Below are 17,618 nucleotides of genomic sequence, written 5' to 3'. Positions count from 1 at the left end.
AGTCTCCAAATTTGAGAGTGACTTTTTTTTTTATTTTCTAGAAGTTTTTAATGTATTTTTAAAATTATACTCAACAGCAAAATCTTACAAAGATGTTTTATGATTACATCATAACAAGCAATTTTTACTGGGACAAAGAAGATATGCTAAAAGAAAAATGAATTATAATAATTAAATATGCACAACTTATTGACATTTTTCTTAAGGCAAAAAGACTGGGATATATCCACTGAAGTCTAGGCATTCTGCCATCACTTCTGTTACCAACTGGAGTCAAAGTTTTAAAATTCCTGTGATCTTGAATGTCTTGTTAAGTGTTAAAGGGCTTTTGTTTTTCTTTTAGCCACTAGATTTTTCAGGAAAAATTCACCTGCTTTATATGAAGAACACACCAGAGGGCCACTTGCAGTATAATGAAATCCAAGTTCATTTCCTGCTTTTTCCCAGTATTTGAACTTTTCAGCAGTAATGTGTTCTTCAACCTTAAGGTGGCGCTTTGTTGGCTGCATATATTGTCCTAAAGTCAAACAGTCCACATGTGCCTCACGAAGTGCTTTCATCGTTGCATATACTTGCTCGTCATTCTCACCTAAACCCAACATTATAGGTGTTTTAGAAATAACATCAGGTCGAACTTCCTTGGCATGTTTCAGTACACGTAGAGACTGCTCAAAATTGGCCCGGGGATCACGAACTTCCCTCTGTAGTTCTGGAACTATTTCTACATTATGTGCATACACATCTAATCCTGACGGAGCAACTTTTTCTATTGCTTTAAGATGGCCTCAGAAATCAGGGGCAAGACATTCCACAAGGATTTTCGGATTCCTTTCCTTTAAGTAAGGCACAGTCTTTGCAAAGTGTTCAGCTCCTCCATCAGGCATGTCTTCTCGATCCACAGACGTCAGGACTACATAATCCAGACCCCACCCTGCAACTGCCTTTGCAGTATTGTAGGGCTCATTGGCATCCAGTGGAGGTGGATTTCTTGCAGTCTTAGCAGATCAAAACCTACAACCTCTTGTACATGTGTCACCCATCAACATGATTGGGGCAGTGGCAGTGGCATATTCTCTGCCTCCCCAACACTCTCCAATATTGGGACACCGAGCTTCCTCACACCCTGTATGGAGATTTAAATTCTGCATTGTATTTTTCAGTTTATTGTAATTTTTCCCCATGGGAATCTCTGTCTTTAGCCATGGAGGTAGTCTTAACCGTTCTCCTTTCTGGCGTTTTACGCTTCCTTTATATTCATCCCAGGTGCTCTTGTCTGCTAGATCACCAGATACAAAATCTTGAAGGTCTGGTCCTTTCTGTAAAAATTCCTTTTTTCTTTTTTTTTTTAATCTGGCAAGGAACTTACTTGACTGGACTGCATAAATATCTTCCAAATACGCAGGGGCCCACGGTGTGGACTGCGTTCCCACAGCATAGAGCATCCCTCTCTTTTTTTTCTAGCAGGGCCAAGGGATCACTAATTCCCAGGAAAAGAGAGATGGAAGAAAAAAGAGAGTGACTTATGTTTAAATGGCCTGGATATGCACCAAAAGTTGCAGTGAGCTTTTTTTTTTTTTTTTTTTTTTTTTTTTTGCGGTATGTGGGCCTCTCACTGTTGTGGCCTCTCCCGCTGCGGAGCACAGGCTCCGGACGCGCAGGCCCAGCGGCCACGGCTCACGGGCCCAGCCGCTCCGCGGCATATGGGATCCTCCCAGACCGGGGCACGAACCCGTATCCCCTGCATCGGCAGGCGGACTCTCAACCACTGCGCCACCAGGGAGGCCCGCAGTGAGCTTTAATTATGCTGACGATAAACCAAAAATACATGGTACACAGTATGACAAATACAAGGATATTTATAGCAACAAGAGGGCAAATTGATAGAAATTAGAACTGTTTTGGAAAATCTGGAAGGAATGTTGTCATAAATATGGAAATTTCTCCTAGAAAGTGTAGGTCACTCTATGCCACCCAGGGAGAGTCCTGGTCATCTTTTTCCTCAGCATTGACAGATGATTTTGGTCTCTTGAAAATTATGTAATTTCACATTTCTCCATTCCTCACATTACATCAGACACAATGGATACAAAAGCAACTTGGATATTGTTTGGATCTCTTTAATGCTAATTACTATTAGTACTGGACTCTACTCATTGACATAGCTATGGTCTAGAGTGTTAACCTTTGAATTTGCACAACCTCAAATCTCAGAAACCAGATCTAGAGGTAACTAGAAATCTGTGAAGTGTTGACTTTCTAATGCAGAGGGCTGTTTAAAAACAGCTCCCCGAGATGAGGGCTGGAGTGCTTGCCCCTTAAGTGTGCGGATCTGAGAGTTTGGCTTTGAGAGGTGTTTTGGAAATATTTGAATTGGCCTGAATTCCCATGTTCGAGGCAGAACTGTGGGCCCTCGACATGGATTGTTTGTTGTGGTTGCAGTTGCCAACACTGCTTCTCAAAGTTTAAGAGACGTGTCACTCAGTGGTGATGCTATTCTCATCTTTTGTGTATGCTAGAGAAAAGGACATCCCCAGCAGTGGACAGGTGTGAAAGCAAGTGTGTGTGTGTTTGTAGTGAGGAGAGAATGGAAGGCCGGGGCGGACGGAGCACTACCAGACTGATGGAGAGCTCTTTGGTACTTTCCAGATAAAATGCCCCCCCACCAAGAAAACAATAGATGAACCTCAACCATGAGCTCTGCTGAGATGCCTTTCACCAAAGGAGATACTTCTCTTTATTGAGGGAAATTGCAGTTTTAAAAAGATGCTGACTCCAGTGGGGGCCCAAGTCAGTCCCTAACTATGACCTCTGTGGGTCTCCCAAGGTGGCCAGTGAGCTGAAACCAACATTTCAGAAGATCAGAGACTGAAGGTCCAGCCCTAGGAAGTAAACTGTATGGTTATATATTCTGGGAAAAGATAGACTGAGCCTGTGGATAATAATAATTATATGACTGAAGAAGCAAAAGGAAAAGAAAAGGGAGTTGATTTATCCCATTACAGACCTAGTGCCTACTAGTTAATATGATTTGATTTCTTCTCTTCTTTAGTCTTCCCTGCCCTCCGCAGGGTTATTTGCCAAAGAGTGAATCATGACATGCACTGGTGTCTCATAAAAATTAGAGAAGACCTAATCACCTCATGAGATAGAAATCATGATCATGAAAATTAGAGAAAACCCCTCTCTGAGAGGCTTCTCAGGAGATGCAAAGAGCTGTAGTTGAGATGATTTCAATGTCATACTCTATGCCCAGTGGAGTTGTGTAAAGGTTTGGGATGAGTAAGGGGATTGGAGGGGGTGTACTAGCAACACAGGTGGACACGTAGAAAGTAAAGAGCCCCCAGCAGGCCATCTGGATTCCAGCTCCAGCTCACTCCCTGACTCCATCACAGCCTTTCTCAACCCAAGATAAATGTTAGGATCAACAGAGGATCATAGGATCCTCTGTGATCATAGGATCATAGAGATGTATGACATCTCTAACTCTCAAATTTCTAGAGAACGTTCTCTTAACAGTAGTCAAATAGTAATAATAATCATGGTAATGATAAAGAAGAAACAGATAATAATGACTTGTGGCTGAAAGAAGCCTGAGTACTTTAAAAAAACTGAACCTGCAGAAGAACTTCAGCTTTGCCTCCTATGAGCTGCTATCTTCTTTGTTTTTTTTGGTTTTTTTTTTTGTGGTACGCGGGCCTCTCACTGTTGTGGCCTTTCCCGTTGCAGAGCACAGGCTCCGGACGCGCAGGCTCAGCGGACATGGCTCACGGGCCCAGCCGCTTCGCGGCATGTGGGATCCTCCCGGACTGGGGTACAAACCCATATCCCCTGCATCGGCAGGCGGACTCTCAACCACTGTGCCACCAGGGAAGCCCTGAGCTGCTATCTTGTAGCAGGATTTAAAAAAAAAAAAATTGCATGATGTAGTTACTAATTATATAACTTGAGAATTAGACACTAGGACATGTATCCAGTCTCTATTACTATCCTAGAGAGAAACAGAACACTGAATTCTAGTAGTGAATGAATCATTTAGAGTGCTACATCAGCTCTTCAGAGGAAAGCATAATTTCTAGGGCTGAGGAAGAAGCAACTAAAATCACAGTTTACATGGAACCGTTTGATCACTGTTTGGTTAAAATGAGTCTTCTGGTTTCATTGTTGCTAGTTTTCTTTCTTTGCCATGCTGGTGGCTTACTGACTCTGTGTGTGTGTGTGTGTGTGTGTGTGTGTGTGTTCGGTCTTTTGCACATTTGTGTCTGTGGCATGCTTATCTAATCATGGCCTCCTCAGGGTCATCATCTACAGTCATACAGATCGTGCACTGTGCAAACCCCCTGAATAGGGCAGTGATGCTGCGAGTCAAAATCGGAACCATCACCAGGCTTAATACAGGCCCCTAACAGAGAAGAAAAAAGAACTACCCTCATTTCTCCTTAGAGCAGGGGAAGGAGGTTAAGCAGGGACAAAATTCTTAGCTAAGCTGGAAGGGACTTGGTAGAGGGACTGAGGAATCTTTTGATCTTCAGGGGTAGGTGTGATCTTAAAGAATCGAAGGTAGACGCTTGGGGCCTTACGTAGACATGGTGGTTTCTCTAGCCCTGGACTTTGGCCCAGGAATTTGCAAAGTTCCCAAAGCAGCTATGGAATCAGGTCCTGGCCTGAGAGCACTGGGGCCTGAGAAGTGGAAGCAGCCCTCCCTTCTCCTGGGTCAGCTTCCATCTACCTTCCTCTTTGGCCGTGAAAACCCTTTGGTTTTGGCGATGCCTCCCCGCCCCGCCCCAATCCCTCTGCATGCGAGTGTGGCCAGAGAAACCAAAGAAACTCATCCTTGGCATTAACTTTGCAACTCTGCACTTAAAGTTTTCCCAAAGATTTTATACCCTTATACTTTCTACTAGAACTTTCAGGTGGGGAGAAAAATTCTGATTTGCTCCTATTTTAATTGTGTTGAGGGTCATGTCCAGGCACCAGTATTTTTTTAAAAGCTCTGTTGATCCTAACATTTATCTTGGGTTGAGAAAGGCTGTGATGGAGTCAGGGAGTGAGCTGGAGCTGGAATCCAGATGGCCTGCTGGGGGCTCTTTACTTTCTACGTGTCCACCTGTGTTGCTAGTACACCCCCTCCAATCCCCTTACTCATCCCAAACCTTTACACAACTCCACTGGGCATCTTTCAACAGGGTTGCTCCAAACCTTCACAAAACTCAGTTGAGCATCTTTGAACAGGGCCGCTCTTGAGGCTGGAGACCTCTCCTGGCAACCAGAAAAATATGTATGGGAGAAGGTGGCTTGTCTCACTGGGCTGACTACCTTCATGTGACCTAGTGCTCCTTCCGAGGGAACAACAAGCCCATCTGCCCTTTCCACAGGGTCTCCAGTTTAGTTGGTGCCATCAGGTAAATCCCTGCCTTTCAGGATACTGTCAGGTCTGTACCTAGACTTTGGGAGACTCAAATGTCTGGATCACAATCTGAATGGCAGTATCCTCTCTTTGTGGAATGCTGGGGTCATCCATCAAAGCCACAGAGGAATGGCTGGCATTTTATTGCTCAATCTGGACTCAGAAAATTCTTAGAGAATGGAATTTCTCTGATGAGAGGAGCAATAGAAGTTAGACTAAAGGGACAAGTTAAAGGTTGGGGATAGGTGGGTGTCTGTCTTCTGACTAGGACACTGGTGGTTTAATGACTGAGAGATATGCACTAAGTTATATATCGAGACTCGTGATTCTGTGAGATCCCCTGGCAGATTAGAACATCTCTGATCAGTACTGGAAGCTTCCAGAGGCTTTCACTTCCCCCCAGTGCCACAGACGGCCATCTCCAGCCTTCGGCAGCCCTGCTCCATTTGTGTGCTGTGTCAGGGATAATGAAATCAGACAGGCCCATGGAGACTTCTTTTCCCTCCTCACAAATTTTTAATAAAACTATTTGAACAACAGAGCTGGGCATCTCTGAAGCCTGAAATTAAAGCAATAAGACGGAAGATGACTCGCTTGTCAGTCTGTACAAATTCCAGGGGAGTTTTTCTCAATCTGCCGACAATGTGAGGCTCTCCATCTGGAGTCTTTTCTTCCTTATTTTCACAGGAAGAAAATCCAGCACCAAGGAAGAGAAAAAGGGACACTTCATTCTCTGCCACTAACAGAATGTGAATGAAACCCTGAATCGGATTTTCACAAAAATTTAGGGAGAGAATCGCTCTTCAATACATAAGTGTCCCCCATTCCGATTTCCTGAGACAAAGTGTAGTCACAGTTGTTTGTTTGGTGACCGCCGCTCAGCCATCTGCCTTGCAGGAGGAATGGCCACTGGAGGTTCCCGGACTCGCTGGATTCCCACTCTCACCTTGGTCTTGATGTCCACTCTCGCCCTGGCGCTGGTGAAGGAATGCACGGCACACCTGGTCTCCAAGAGCTGGCACGCCAGGGGCAGGGCCGACAAGAGACACTCACAGAAGTCCTATAATGTCATGTCAGGTGGTGCTAAGTGTCATGAGAAAAAATAAAACGCATGATGGGGCAGTGGGTTATGGAGGACAGGGATATTTCAGTTAGGGTGTTTGTGAAAGGCATCTGAGCTCCAGGTTGTAAATTAAGTATCTCTATGTAGGCTGGCCCGTTTTTCAAAGCAAAGCTCTTGGCGTTAAATCTGCAAGTAAGATTATTTAGTTTTCTAAAAAAGAGACTAGCCCTGGCTGAAATTTAAGAAAGAATTAGTAGCTCTCTCTTTTTTCCTCCTCTCCCCTCCCCCTCCCTTCTCCCTCCCCTCCCCCTCCCTTCTCCCTCCCCTCCCTCCCTCTCTACCTCATCCCCCCTTCCTCTCCTCTCCTGTATCTTTCTTTCATCTTTCTCTTATCTTGACCACCTATTCACAGCCAGGAATAAAAATGAATGCAACATATTTCTATCCCTTTATACCTTGGGGGACATTTCTAGAGTCCTTAAGCTCTCTTAACACCAATGGGAAAGCTTGCAGCAGCTCACCTCTGCTGTCCTGCATCTTCTTGCTGGGTCCCCCAAAAGGTAAATCTGACTGTGGTTATCTGGGGGCTCGGGCCCAGACTTCCTATAATGTGTATATAAAAGACATGAGTATCCTGCTGAAAGTGCCTAAAGAAAACAGTGAACCACCAGTCTAAGTTCTGTACTCATGTTACCTTATTTTCCACACTAAGGCATCGAAGCTAAATGAGGTACCCATGGTATACCATAACCATTTGCCTTAGAATAGAGTTGGAGTCTTCTTCTGTGAACATGTAGTCAGGGCTGTATGGCTCAGTGTCCTGGCAGGGAATACAGTTCCACGCAAGCGATTTAAGTGAAGAGAATGTAGTCCCGGGGCTACTGTGAGTGGTGAGGAAGGGGCGAGGGGGCAGGGAGTGCATGGTGAGGCAGCCAGAGATTAGAGAGCAGAGAGCCTTTATCACCTCCAGGGCTGGAGAAAGGGGAACCTGCTCAGAGCCCACTGAGAACACGAGCCCTGGAGGCAGTGACCTGGCAGGATGCTGGCTGCCTGTCAGACGCGGGTGAGGAGCAGACACAGAGCAGAGAGGAAATACCCAAGCTGGCTGTCTCTCCTCTCACACTCTAGCCTCAAAGCCAACCAGAAGTCAGCAGTCTGGGAGCGGGGAGCGGGGAGAGCTTGCCCCTGGGGTATAGAGCAGGGACGGAGAAAGGAGCCAGAGGAGGGCACATGCAGGGTCTGGAGCACACACACCGGCCTTCCTGCCCACCTGCCTAGGAGATGCTCTGTCTATGGGCGTGTCTACAGTGGCTACTGCAACAATTGATCCTTCTTTTCTTCCTTCAGTTGTAAGGGCCAAATATTGAGCAGCATCACATTTGGTAAATGGGCTCCCTAATCAAAGTGCTAAGGTGACCTAATTCAATCCCAGCTTTTAGTTTCATCTATTTTCAGCAGTTGGTCTGTGAAGACTTGATCTGACCATGTGTGTCCTGCCTATAGTCTCTCCCCTCCCCGAGTCCGTCTTTTGCACTTGAAGAGAAAAGATCATTTCGAAAGAATTTAATGATTTCCTTTCTAAGTAAACTCGTAAGAATTTCCCCTTCTATTCAAATTTTTGGACCCATCTATAATTTTCTTATTCCTTCTTAATATTTTCTTTCATAGAGAAATGTAGGGCTGGAAAGTCATCCTAAGGTCATTTTCCTGTAGTGGAAGCCATAAAGATGAAAGCACAGTTATCTGGGGTGGGGAAGGGGGTGTCATCACAGCCTGGTTCTTGCTGAAGCCTTTCTAATGACTGCATTTTCTGGCTCTGGCTACAATTATTTCATGGGTTATATTATGAGCCACAGCAGTTCGTCTCTTAGCTGAAATCGTTTTCTTGGCCTTGGCTGAGAGGTGTTTTTTCCCCAATGAAACAGACAGCCCTTGAGAACTTCGCCAAAGGCACACATTCACACAAACCTACCCAATAAATCTGTGCTTAAAAAATGCAATGGCTCAGCTAATGTTTATTGTGACAAATGGTTGCTGTCTACCTCTTTGTCCACTTTGAAGACACATCTCTCTGCTGCATCTGAGGAAGAACCCTTTCCTCTGCTGTGTTCCACGGGTGAACAGAGAAAAACCACCTTTAAACTGATATTGATCCACAGGCTTTAACAACCCAAAGCCCTACAAAGGGCATGTCAGCTCATCTGAAAGCTGGGTTGCATTAATAATTAGACCTGGGATTTATGCTTCTGTTCTTCGGACAGTATTTCATAAATGCCTCCAATTCACCCTCTTTGTAGCTTGAGACTAAGGAAGACACTGTGAAAGAAACCTTATCGATATTAAGTGATGTTTTATTGGGACCTGTGAGGGCTTACTGTGGCCTGGGAGTCATGTTGCCTCTATTTGCAGCTCTGGAAAGTTTAGGTGTTCAACAATGAAGAGAGGATCTCCACCCACAAAAAATCTCTCTTTAGCCCATTCCATATTAAATGCAATTGGTCTCCTTTCCCTTGTTGACCCTGCTATGTCATCAGAAGGTAAGTTGGAGGGGTGGCAGGTAAGAGTCTAGTGGAGATATTTTCACTTAAGTGTTGATGAACTGTGGTGTCAGAAGCTATAAGAAAGGCGTCAACAGGGTAGCCAAAAGCAGAGGGAAGAAAGTCCACCCCCAGCGCTGCTGCTGAAGTCACTGTAATCCTCGCGGCTGCCCTTTTATTAACTGTTGCCTCGCCTGATGTCTGTCTTTCCCAGTCTGGCCTTCTTTGTGCAAATCTAGAACCTCAAATGTGGCACCAAGATCAGGGGAATACTCTTTCTCTGTAACTTGGTGGGTGAGTGGTTCATTTATCCAGGTGGTTGGCAGGAGCTGCTACCTTTCTTGGATGTAATCAGAGGAAGATCCTGCTGGTTCCTGACCCAGAGGGAAAAGAAAAGAGCACCCCTACCCGTACCTTCTGGGATATGAATCAACTCCTGCAATGACTCAGGTTCCTGGTGATACAGAATTTTCAAAATTCAAGGGGCTGAAACTGGGAGAGCCTTGAGTTGCTAAGATGATGTGCAGGTATCTACCCATATCTGCATTGTCACCTCTTTGATAAAGCTGTAGTTACTAATTATTAGAGCACGATTTAGAAGTTGCTGACATTTAACCTGGAAATCAGAGCCCATTCCTTCCCTGCTACAATCTCTCCTGTGCTAAAATTAGAATAAAAATCTCGGGCTTCCCTGGTGGCGCAGTGGATGAGAGTCCTCCTGCAGATGCAGGGGACGCGGGTTCATGCCCCGGTCTGGGAAGATCCCACGTGCCGCGGAGCGGCTGGGCCCGTGAGCCATGGCCGCTGAGCCTGCGCGTCCGGAGCCTGTGCTCCGCAATGGGAGAGGCCACAACAGTGAGAGGCCCGTGTACCGCAAAAAAAAAACAAAAACAAAACTCAACTTCTTCATGGCTTTTTCTGATCCCTCCTTAATCACCAATCTTATTCTCTTCTCTTTCCCCTTGTTTCCCTAGGCTCGAGCCATGCACTGGTTTCGTCTCTGTCCTTCAAGCATCTGAAACAAATTCTTCCATCAGTACCTCTACACTTCCAGGCCTGTCTTAACTCGAAACGTCCTCTTCTTAGAGGTCTTTCTCCTCAGATCATGCTTTCTAAAATAGTGCCGGTATTGTACATACTCTTTTACTCACCATATCACCCTACTTATGTTCTTCATAGTAATGATGACAATCACATTATTTGTTTTCCTGGGTTGTGCGTGGGTGTGTGTTTCCTCCACTAAAAGCTCCAAAGGGTAGGACCTCTGTCTGCAGTATCTCCATCGACAAGAACAGAGAATAACACGTAGAGGAACTCAAAAATATAATTGTTGAACAAAGTAAATGGACACTATTGGTTAATATTAATTTCCAGTATAAATCATTTGTGAATATAAGAAGGTTCAGTTCACGGTCCACATTTTCTTAGGGCTTAAGGCTTCTGATGCAAAGAATCACAGCAGTCTCAGGCTTTGCTATAAGGCATCTCCCCCAACCCTGGATGGAATGGGACAGGTGGGCTGGAGTTAAGCTGTAGCTTTAGTTTATGAATTAGTGAAGTTAACTGACCACTGCAAGAAGAACTCTGGAAAAGTGTCCACCTTCCTCTTTTTTTTCCCCATTTGGGTGCAAAGATGGGTAGTGATAATAGTTCTGATGAAGAATTTTTTATCTTTGTTTTATTAAAAATGAAATAATGCTTTTTAAACTTTCAGCATTCCTTTCCTGACAATTGGATATCATTTCTTTTGTAATGGTCTATAGATGTTTCAACTGGTACAATATCAGATCTTATATATTAATTTTTATGCCTTTCTTTCTTTTCCACATTTCCTGACACTTTCTATATAGTAGCTAGAGGGTCTACATTGATACAAGGAGAATTAGATTACTGTATCCAAACACCAGAACAGAAACACATAGTTAATTGCAGGTTTGTTTATTTCTGCTCTTCAAACATCCTAAACTGGTTCTTGTATCAGGAACCAGTTACTAATGGGGTTTCATTTGAATCAAAAGCAAGGGTTCTGAGGGGGAACCAAACATTCCACTTAAGAGTTTATGCAAGAACAGAGCTTGAAAAGAAAAACAGAGCAGGGGTGCTAAGGACGAAGGGGACAGCAGATTTTGCCCACCCCACCCCTTCTTGGAGCACAGAGATTTAGGGGGGACTCGACCTGAAAGGCCAGACTTAGGGGTCCAGGGGAGGGAGGAGAGAGTGCAGAGGTGCCAGAGGACAGCCAGCGGCCAAAGAGCTGTGTGGAAGCCAAGCAAAGCTACAAATGGCCATCTCCTTATTGATTATACAGGGAAAGGGCCAGTGAGGTGCGGCTCCAATGTGAGTAGGGGGACTTTCCTCCACAAGTTTCCTGGAGCTCAGCCCTCAGCAGAAGGCAACCCACCTGCACCCTGAAACTTAGCAGAGCCCATATCTAACCCCCCAACTGAAAGCCACTCTGGGCACAGAGGGTGAGGTCCTTGGAGCCCTCAGAGAGGCAGGGACAGGTGGAACAGTCACACACTGGGTGGGGCTGGGAGTGGGGATTCCCTCTATGTACACACTGCATTTCACAAGGCAGGAGATGGTAACTAGCAGAGTCTGGGCCCATGCCTTATGTCACAAAAAGCCCAACCACTGTCTCACTTCTAATTTAGAGACCTCCTAGAATGTCCTTCTTGGGGACTCTGGCCTTGACAAAACAAAATATGGAAAGCAGTTTTGATAATGTTGGGTTCCAGAAGGTAAATGCACCCACATCACTGGCCAGCTACTGATGTCATCGCTGCCCAACAGTGAGGAGTGAGGCCAGCCCACATTCAAGAGTTCCCACATTTGGAAGTTTATAACAATAAAATCCTACCTCAAGAAACAAGAAAAATCTCAAATAAACAACGTAACCTTACACCTAAAGCAATTAGAGGAAGAAGAACAAAAAACCCCCAAAGTTAGAAGAAGGAAAGAAATCATAAAGAACAGATCAGAAATAAATGAAAAAGAAATGAAGGAAACGATAGCAAAGATCAATAAAACTAAAAGCTGGTTCTTTGAGAAGATAAACAAAATTCATAAACCATTAGCCAGATTCATCAAGAAAAAAAGAGAGAAGACTCAAATCAACAGAATTAGAGATAAAAAGGAGAAGTAACAACTGACACTGTAGAAATACAAAGGATCATGAGAGATTACTACAAGCCATGATATGCCAATAAAATGGACAACCTGGAAGAAATGGACAAATTCTTAGAAAAGTACAACCTTCTGAGACTGAACCAGGAAGAAATAGAAAATATAAACAGAACAATGACAAGCACTGAAATTGAAACTGTGATTAAAAATCTTCCAACAAAAAAAAGCCCAGGACCAGATGGTTTCACAGGCGAATTCTATCAAACATTTAGGGAAGAGCTAACACCTACCCTTCTCAAACTCTTCTAAAATATAGCAGAGGGAGGAACACTCCCAAACTCATTCTATGAGGCCACCATCACCCTGATACCAAAACCAGACAAAGATGTCACAAAAAAAGAAAACTACAAGCCAATATCACTGATGAACATAGATGCAAAAATCCTCAGCAAAATACTAGCAAACAGAATCCAACAGCCCATTAAAAGTATCATACACCATGATCAAGTGGGGTTTATCCCAGGAATGCAAGGATTCTTCAATATATGCAAATCAATCAATGTGATACGCCATATTAACAAGTTGGAGGAGAAAAACCATATGATCACCTCAGTAGATGCAGAAAAAGCTTTTGACAAAATTCAACACCCATTTATGATAAAAACCCTTCAGGAAATAGGCATAGAGGGGACCTACCTCCACATAATAAAGGCCATATATGAAAAACCCAAGCCAACATCATTCTCAATGGTGAAAAACTGAAAGCATTTCTTCTAAGATCAGGAACAAGACAAGGTGGTCCACTCTTACCACTATTTTTCAACATAGTTTTGGAAGTTTTAGCCACAGCAATCAGAGAAGAAAAGGAAATAAAATGAATCCAAATAAGAAAAGAAGAAGTAAAGCTGTCACTGTTTGCAGATGACATGCTACTATACATAGAGAATCCTAAAGATGCTACCAGAAAACTACTAGAGCTAATCAATGAATTTGGTAAAGTAGCAGGATACAAAATTAATGCACAGAAATCTCTGGCATTCCTGTACACTAATGATGAAAACTCTGAAAGTGAAATCAAGAAAACACTCCCATTTACCATTGCAACAAAAAGAATAAAGTATCTAGGAATAAACCTACCTAAGGAGACAAAAGACCTGTAAGCAGAAAATTATAAGACTGATGAAAAAAATTAAAGATGATACAAATAGATGGAGAGATATACCATGTTCCTGGATTGGAAGAATCAATATTGTGAAAATGACTCCACTACCCAAAGCAATCTACAGATTCAATGCAATCCCTATCAAACGACCACTGGCATTTTTCACAGAACTAGAACAAAAAATTTCAAAATTTGTATGGAAACACAAAAGACTCCGAATAGCCAAAGCAATCTTGAGAAAGAAAAACAGAGCTGGAGGAATCAGGCTCCCAGACTTCAGACTATACTACAAAGCTACAGTAATCAAGACAGTATGGTACTGGCACAAAAACAGAAATATAGATCAATGGAACAGGATAGAAAGCCCAGAGATAAACCGTGCATATATGGTCACCTTATCTTTGATAAAGGAGGCAAGAATATACAATGGAAAAAAGACAGCCTCTTCAATAAGTGGTGCTGGGGAAAATGGACAACTGCATAAAAGAATGAAATTAGAACACTTCCTAACACCATACACAAAAATAAACTGAAAATGGATTAAAGACCTAAATGTAAGGCCAGATACTATCAAACTCTTAGAGGAAAACATAGGCAGAACACTCTATGACATAAATCACAGCAAGATTCTTTTTGACCCATGTCCTAGAGAAATGGAAATAAAAACAAAAATAAACAAACAGGACCTAATGAAACTTAAAAGCTTTTGCACAGCAAGAGAAACCATAAATAAGACAAAAAGACAACCCTCAGAATGGGAGAAAATATTTGCAAACAAAGCAACTGACAAAGGACCAATCTCCAAAATATACAAGCAGCTCATGCAGCTCAATATCACAAAAACAAACAACCCTATACAAAAATGGGCAGAAGACCGAAACAGACATTTCTCCAAAGAAGATATACAGATTGCCAGCAAACACATGAAAGGATGCTCAACATCATTAATCATTTGAGAAATGCAAATCAAAACTACAATGAGGATCACCTTACACCAGTCAGAATGGCCATCATCAAAAAATCAACAAACAATAAATGCTGGAGAGGGTGTGGAGAAAAGGGAACACTCTTGCACTGTTGGTGGGAGTCTAAATTGATACAGCCACTATGGAGAACATTATGGAGGTTCCTTAAAAAAGTAAAAATACAGCTACCATATGACCCAGCAATCCCACTACTGGGCATATACCCTGAGAAAACCATAATTCAAAGAGAGACACATACCACAATGTTCATTGCAGCACTATTTACAGTAGCCAGGACATGGAAGCAACCTAAATGTCCATTGACAGTGAATGGATAAAGAAGATGGGGTGCATATATACAATGGAATATTACTCAGCCATAGAAAGAAACCAAATTGAGTTATTTGTAGTGAGGTGGATGGACCTAGAGTCAGTCATACAGAGTGAAGTATGTCAGAAAAACAAACACCTTATGCTGACACATATATATGGAATCTAAAAAAAAAAAAAAGGTTCTGATGAAAGTAGAGACAGGACAGGAATAAAGACACAGACGTAGAGAGTGGACTTGAGGACACAGGGAGGCAGATGGTAAGCTGGGATGAAGTGAGAGAGTGGCATGGACATATATACACTACCAAATGTAAAATAGATAGCTAGTGGGAAGCAGCCTCAGCACAGGGAGATCAGCTCGGTGCTTTGTGGCCACCCAGAGGGGTGGGATAGGGAGGGTGGGAGGGAGATGCAAGAGGGAGGGGATATGGGGATATATGTATACGTGTAGCTGATTCACTTTGTAATATAGCAGAAACTCAAACACTATTGTAAAGCAATTATACTCCAATAATGATGTTAAAAAAAAACGAGTTCCCACATTTGACCCTTGAGGGAGTAAATACTTTATACTGCCTAGACAAGGCCTTACCCGCCCTAACCTTTGTAGACTCACAACCCTGCTACCCAACTATGGAAGCCAGCAGGGCACTGAGAAGCGGAAGGATAGAGCAGCGAGATTAGGATGTCTTGGAACTTCATTTGTTCTCTTATCCATACCCCCGCTCAAAAAAGAACTCGCCAGTCCTCCCATAACTCCGAGTGGGCAGCTGCCACAGTGGTTTTCCTTTTTTCCCCCGTGGAAAGAGAGGAGGAGCCTTTTAGTATTTCACCCTGACACTTTAGTGAGTTATTAGGGGACATTGATTGTCTAACCATGGGCTTCCTCTCATTATTCCTGCAAGGGGCATAGTCCTTTGGCTCTGGGGTGACACCCTGAAATGCTGAATGGCCCAGTTCTTGGGATGGCGGGGTCTCCAGCAGGCTGGGAGGAGCAGCCAGTGGCCGGGGGACCCATATTCTTCAGTCTCCAATCGCTGTTGGGTCTGTAATCAAAAGCCAACACGGACATCTGCTCGCCATTTTGCTGTGGGCACAGCTGCTGTGACAGACTGACAGTCTATGGGGCAGAGGTGGCATGTACTGTACTTGTCAGTCCCTCTGCTGTCCTCTTCTACTGCCTTTCCCACCCTCCTGAGAATTTTTTTTTCTTGATTTTTCTTTTCCTGTTTTATTTCAGTGACCCTTGGGTTGAGGCAGTTTATTTTGCCCAGCTTCCTTGATCTAGTGTTTGTCTGCAAATACCACTATTTGCAAGGGGGACTAGATCCTGGTTTCCAGATTCTTAGTAAATGGAGACTCTGCTCTGCAGTGACCAGTGGTCAAGCTAGCTTCCATTCTGCCTTCCATGAAAGAGTTAATCTTAAGGCGCACGTTAGCACCCGCTGGGCTCCCTCCCTGCTTCCCTGGCTGATGGGCTGCAGGGCTTACCATATTAGGAGAGTGTGAAGATTCAGCTCCCCAGTGTACACAGCAGGAGCTCTTCTGTCAGTCTGAAATGCAGGCGCTATATTTAGTAACAGGCCCTGCAGAATAGCAGCTCCATGTGGGAGGGGCTGCTGGAAGGCAGTTGTGTGTGAATCTCTACTCCAGTCCCCAAGGAGGCTTGAAGCTGAAGCCCTAGGAGAGAGCTGGGCTCTTTCTCCGTCCATCTCCTCCAGAGTGTCTGCATGGCATCTTTTCTAGGTTGGGGAATGAGTCAGTCCCTTTCACCTCTGCGGCTTCTTGTAACATGGAGGAAAGGAATCCTGATTGTTGAATGAACCATCACTCAAAATGTCGTGAACAGCGATTTCCCTCCCTCCAGCCCTCACCTCTTCTCCCATATCGGGTTAACTAACCACTGATATGATGCATAGAATAATTTTATTGCCTTATTTCCTAAGTATAGAGAAATCATAAGCAAGAGAAATTGCCTCCATTTGGTTTTGCAGGAAATGTATCTTTGGTACTAAAAGGGTTTTATTTCACATTACAGAAGCCCCCAGGTCTAAAAATATGTCTTCCTTTGTAAAATATAATTGTATAAGTAAAACATAATCATTATATATGAATTCATTTCTTATAAGTCCATACAAATTTACATAATATAGTAACATTCTATGAGAGTAAAAATTAACAAAAGATAGCCTCGTAGATAAAGTTGTTAACTCATTTGGTGATATGGAAGTAAGTGCCTTGTTGAACTGACTTAAAACGGTAGCTCTGTTTTAAGGGTAGTTTATCCAGGAGCGATCAATTTGCCATTTCCATGGACTTTAGAGACTTTAGACAAACAGATTTGGCCAACATCGTTTCTAACTGTGAGGCTTGGGAAATACTTAGAATATGGGATTCTCCTTATTTCCACGTATTTATGTCTGCTACAAAACCCACTAATTTCCTTAGGCTGTTGGTAGTTGGGTGGAGAGTTCTAGTCAAAATATTGCATAGGTCTGAAGTTTCTGGTTGGGAAATTCACTTGAATAAAAAGCGAAAGCCATAGCATGTGTAACCACCATCGTCTACCGCTGGAATGCTTCTGCTTCAGAGCTCCAGGTAGGATGAAATGATTGGGTCTTTTAGATGACTCTGGTTGAAACTAACAAGCTGTAGTGTAATCTAATATGCATGACTTGGTTAGAAGGGCCAACAATTTGATAAATTGAAGACCTTTTGGATACTGCACAAGGATAATGGGGATGCTTGTAGGAAAAGAATTTAACTGGGTCAGGAGTACACTCTATTGTGTGTAGTCCCAGGGCTGGTCATTATTGTTCAGCAAAAGTGCACACAGCAAATGTAAAATGTGCACTGTGGCCAGATATGGAGGGAAAAAGTTAACCATGCCCCTTGCATACAGACCTAGAGGGCCCCGGAAAAGCTGGGATGGGGCAGATACTGGGGATGGAGGCAGAGTCAGTGCAGGAGGGAAGGAGGGTGGAGACCTGTGTTCTGACAGCCAGGTATGAAGCCCAGGCAGAAGCTG

At 43.6% G+C, this 17,618-nt stretch overlaps 1 protein-coding gene across 1 annotated transcript; it reads right to left on the bottom strand.

Annotated features, from left to right (window-relative positions):
* Positions 1 to 221: 221 nt before the first annotated feature.
* LOC132499496 (lipoyl synthase, mitochondrial-like) lies at positions 222 to 15,662 on the bottom strand. The gene is given in 6 exon segments (XM_060114167.1): positions 222 to 697; positions 827 to 1,335; positions 1,367 to 1,477; positions 6,259 to 6,464; positions 6,989 to 7,070; positions 15,526 to 15,662. Coding segments are annotated over 6 exon segments (1,425 nt in total). The 3' UTR covers positions 222 to 317.
* Positions 15,663 to 17,618: the final 1,956 nt, after the last annotated feature.

This window comes from Mesoplodon densirostris, chromosome 11, assembly GCF_025265405.1.
Source record: "Mesoplodon densirostris isolate mMesDen1 chromosome 11, mMesDen1 primary haplotype, whole genome shotgun sequence".
NCBI classification, from domain to species: Eukaryota; Metazoa; Chordata; class Mammalia; order Artiodactyla; family Ziphiidae; genus Mesoplodon; species Mesoplodon densirostris.
This window is presented reverse-complemented; position numbering and strand designations above follow the sequence as displayed.